Below are 4,295 nucleotides of genomic sequence, written 5' to 3' on the forward strand. Positions count from 1 at the left end.
TGAAAACAGATTAGCTAGTCTTCACTATTCCATGTGGACAGATGTTTTGTAGCAAATATGCTTAATTTCAAATTGGCTTAATCTGCTTCAAGAATGAGCTACAGTAATTAGGAATAAATATTGTGCCGTCAGGAATGACAAGGGAGTGAGACAACTGTTGCTCCTGTTTTTAAGGAGGTGAACTCCTGTTTTTCCTGGCAGAGCCTCATCAAGGAGTTGAGGTAAGATTTAAGTTTTCCAGAAGGGCCCCATTACATGTAACGTGTGTATGTGTGCACATGCAAACAGACATATGCAGAACTCTGCTCAAGAGGATTTGTTTGTGCACTGTAATAGATCTCACCTCTGCTTCAGAGCCTCTTGCACAGTCACTGTTTCCCCAGAAAAACTGAATATAATGTACCTACAGAGCATGAGGAAGCCATACTAAAGCATTTCTTCTTTACCATCCCCCTGGGAAGCCTATTTGCTACTCTTCAGCTAATGCACACTTTTACACGCAGTTTTCTCTGTTCCCAGGTGCGGTTCGTGAGCAGCACCTGGGTTTTTGGGGAGCTGATGTGCCACATCAGCCGCTTTGTTCAGTACTGCTCCGTCCACGTGTCTGTGCTGACCCTGGCTGCCATCGCTCTGGATCGACACCAGGTATGTCATGTACACAGCCCCTGTGTTTGCTAGGAACAAGGCTCTAAATACGTTGGTTCTTTTCCCCTTCAAATCCCAGTACCTGGAAACTTGCATTGTATTGGGAGTCAAGGAATGGAGAGGAGAACTGTAGCTTTCATGGCAGTGGACAAAATCCCATGTTTTTCTACAGCAAAGGTGATCAAAGACTGGAACAGGCTGCCCAGAGAGGTTGTGGAGTCTCCATCCTCAGAGCTACTCAAATCCCAGCTAGAAGCCGTCCTGGGCAGCCTCCTCCAGCTGGTCCTGCTTTGCACAGGGTGTTGGAGTAGATGATCTCCAGGGGACCCTGCCCACCACAGCCACTCTGTACTGCCCTGAAAACATGGCAGGAATATATTCCAAAGTTCAAACACCAGCAAGACAATGCAGTATTTGTGAAGGGTCTTACCATTTTCAGGCTTGCCTCATTATTTTGGGATGCCCAAGACTGGAAGAAGCAGTGAGAACTATGCTAGCATGTTCAGTTCAAGGTGAGAAATTCCCCTCTCCACCCCCTGCTCCAATACTTTGTGGCACATACCAACCAGGAAAAACTTACAGGTCAAGCAACGTGTGCATGAACTGAAGGTTTCCTTGAAGTGTAACACAGCTTGTAATTTTTGCTTAAGGCGGTAAGCACTGTGCCCTGGGAGTGCAGATCCTGCCAGGTGTGCTCCCAGGCAGACTGTGTTTTTCTTGCAGTGCTGGAGCCACTGAAACTGTTGTCACTGAAGAGCATTTTCACGTGATAAAGGGCATGGCTAGATGAAGTTCAAAGCAGTAACAGATCCGGTTCCTGTCTCCTGGGATGTGCTCCCTCTGGTGCCAGAACACTACAGTGACTGCCAGAGCACAGCCCGTCCATTTCTGTCTTTGTTACCACAAAGAGTTTGGTAGTCTGCCCATTCTATGTGCAACATTGCAGTTCCTGAAAGCAAAGCATTCTGATAATGATTTGTTTTAATTAGTAGATTCGGGGTTGACTGCAAGACATGGCTAGGTATCAAGAGGCCTTTGTCTAATTAAGGGCAAACACAATACCTGCCTTTAAATTCAGTGGAGTAGGTTCCTCAGCACCGGAATGAGCTTGTATGGCCCAAGGAGAACAAAACAGAAGTGAGAAGTCACTGAGCAAAGAGAGATCAACACTTGCCTCTAAAAATATTCCTAGTCCTGAGGGGTACCAGAGCTGACAGATGCTCCAGGGGAGTTGCAGAAGCTTAAGTAGATATATATAATGAGACTAGAAAAGACATGCATAAAATACCAAAGACTTCATCAGTGCAGAGATCATTTGGATGACATGATGGGTCTATTTTTAATTATCGTTTCATTGCCTAATATGCTCATCCATAGCACATGTAAGCTCAGCAGACCTCTGACCATCGTGATCTCTGAAGTCCAGCTGATGGGGGACACTGAGCCTGTTTCTCTGCTCAGGGCGCTGGCCAGCAGCAACACCCTCCCACTGTCCAGCCCTTAGACTCCCCGAAGTCCTGTGGGGCGAGCCTGTCCTTTCTGCCTCCTAAAACGGGCGGGGTGAGGAGCTGCTGCAGCGCTTCCAACGGCAACAGGAGGCTCAAGGAGCCACCAGGACGCTGTCAGATGAAGTGCCCCTCCTGGCAGCAAACACACGCCAGGCACGCCCTCCTTGGCCAGCACTGCACAGCGTAAGCTGTGAATATGAGACCAGCCTCCAGGTTTGTTAGCTGGCCAAGGATTACATTCAATTGTGGTGCTCCATCACTGTCAGGTTCTTCACTCTGTCCTGTGAGTCCACCAAACACCAAATGTTGTGAGCCCCGTGGCTGCCATCTGTATTGGAGACCTTGTCTGTAGTAATTAGGAGGCTTTTTGCACTCCTTATAGTCCAAGCCAGAACAGCCTCTTGGCTTCCAGCTCGAGCCACACGTGCCACCATGCTGAGCAGTCCTTGCTGTCCTGCGGAGCACACGCGCCGTTTGCTTCTTCCTCAGTGATCAGTGTGAAATGCTTGCTCCTGGGTATGGACAAAGCAAAGTCCCATTCTTTTCTTCTAAAGCTAGCAGCTTGTTTTATCAGCTGAAGGCATTGTAAATCCTCAGGATTGGTTGTTCTGTGCAGGTTATCATGCACCCTCTTAAGCCACGCATGTCCATGGTGAAAGGAGGGATCTGCATCGTTATCATCTGGGTTATGGCCAGCTGCTTCTCGCTGCCTCATGCCATTTATCAGACTCTGACACGATTTTACATCGGGTAAGGCATTTACATGGTGATATTTTTTATATTGCGTATGCAGCTTAATCAAAGCCCCACAGATTGTGAGGCACACGTCTCCATCTGAGCTATTGAAAGAGAAAGTATAGTGAAAAAGAGAAGTATTCCTCCTCCTGGACTAGGCGACGTGTTTCTCGTGGCAGGACAGTGAAAATCAAGGGAATTGCTTTCAGGCTTGTTACTTGATTTCGGCTCAGGGACTTAGTGCTGTAATTTGAGGCAGGCACAGAATAGAGGTGCTCATCCTCACCAGAGGGCACAGATGCCAATGGGGATTATTTTTTTTCTTTTTCTGGGGATGTCTTTAAAATATCTTCATTGGGGCCAAAGGTCAAACTTAAACCAAATTTTTTTTATTGAAAGTGGCCATTGCCTATGACACCGAATGAGTTCTGCTACCTGTACCTTTACTGAAACTTGTAAGAGTGTCTGAGATGTTTGTCCTCCATGTGTTGGGTGCATCTGGTAGTGGAATTGACAGCTCTTTCTCTCTTTGATTGTCAGAAACAGAACGATACGAATGGTCTGCCTCCCCAGCTTCCCTCCTCCTGCTGATCTTTTCTGGAAGTATTTGGACCTGACTACTTTTGTTCTCTTGTATGTCCTACCCTTGCTTGTGATCTCCATCACATATACCATGGTGGCCAAGAAGCTCTGGCTGAGAAATGCCATCGGGGACCTCACCATGGAGCAATACTATGCCCACCAACGGAAAAAGAAGATGACGCTGAAGATGCTGATGGTGGTGGTGATTGTGTTTGCAGTGTGCTGGTTCCCCCTGAACTGCTATGTGGTGTTGATCTCCTGTAGGGCCATCCACAGTAGCAACGCTCTGTACTTTGCTTTTCACTGGTTTGCCATGAGCAGCACTTGCTACAACCCCTTCATTTACTGTTGGCTGAATGAGAGCTTCAGATCTGAGCTGAAGTCCTTGGTGTGTGTGTGCCGGCGAAGGGGCGAAGCCCAGAGCCACGCTCTGCAGTCCATCTCCCTGCCTTTCAGGCACGCCTGGGCTGAGAACTGCCATTATACGAGAGGCAGCACCTGCCAGCAGGCAAGGGCATCCTCCCAGAGGAACTCTGCAAAGACAGACATATCCAGTGTTCAGCCAATTGTGGCAGAAAGCTAAACCCTTCGTCTGATGGCCGGGCAGCTTCGTGTTGTAATTGCAGAATCATGGGAAAAACAGCTGGAGAGGACTGCTGGAGATGTCTACTCCAACCTTCTGCCCAAAGCAAACCAACTTCAACATTTGATTGAGTTGTTCAGGACCTTGTCCAGTCAGGTTTTCAAAAATCTCCAGGGATGGACAGCCCACGTGTGGGTTCCAGAATGGGGGATCATCCAGCCGGGCAGCAGCAGCAGGACCTG

General features: G+C 48.1%; 1 protein-coding gene across 1 annotated transcript in view; it reads left to right on the forward strand.

The window, feature by feature from the left end:
- Window positions 1–4,078, forward strand: part of LOC103769906 (probable G-protein coupled receptor 83) — a 5,347-nt gene extending 1,269 nt beyond the window's left edge. The window contains exons 2-4 of the mRNA XM_008937147.1: window positions 520–645; window positions 2,770–2,903; window positions 3,429–4,078. Of these exons, the coding sequence (XP_008935395.1) occupies window positions 520–645; window positions 2,770–2,903; window positions 3,429–4,053 (885 nt within the window). The 3' untranslated portion in view covers window positions 4,054–4,078. The remainder of the gene's footprint in view (window positions 1–519; window positions 646–2,769; window positions 2,904–3,428) is intronic.
- Window positions 4,079–4,295: the final 217 nt, after the last annotated feature.

This window comes from Merops nubicus, unplaced genomic scaffold, assembly GCF_000691845.1.
Source record: "Merops nubicus isolate BGI_N331 unplaced genomic scaffold, ASM69184v1 scaffold25243, whole genome shotgun sequence".
NCBI classification, from domain to species: Eukaryota; Metazoa; Chordata; class Aves; order Coraciiformes; family Meropidae; genus Merops; species Merops nubicus.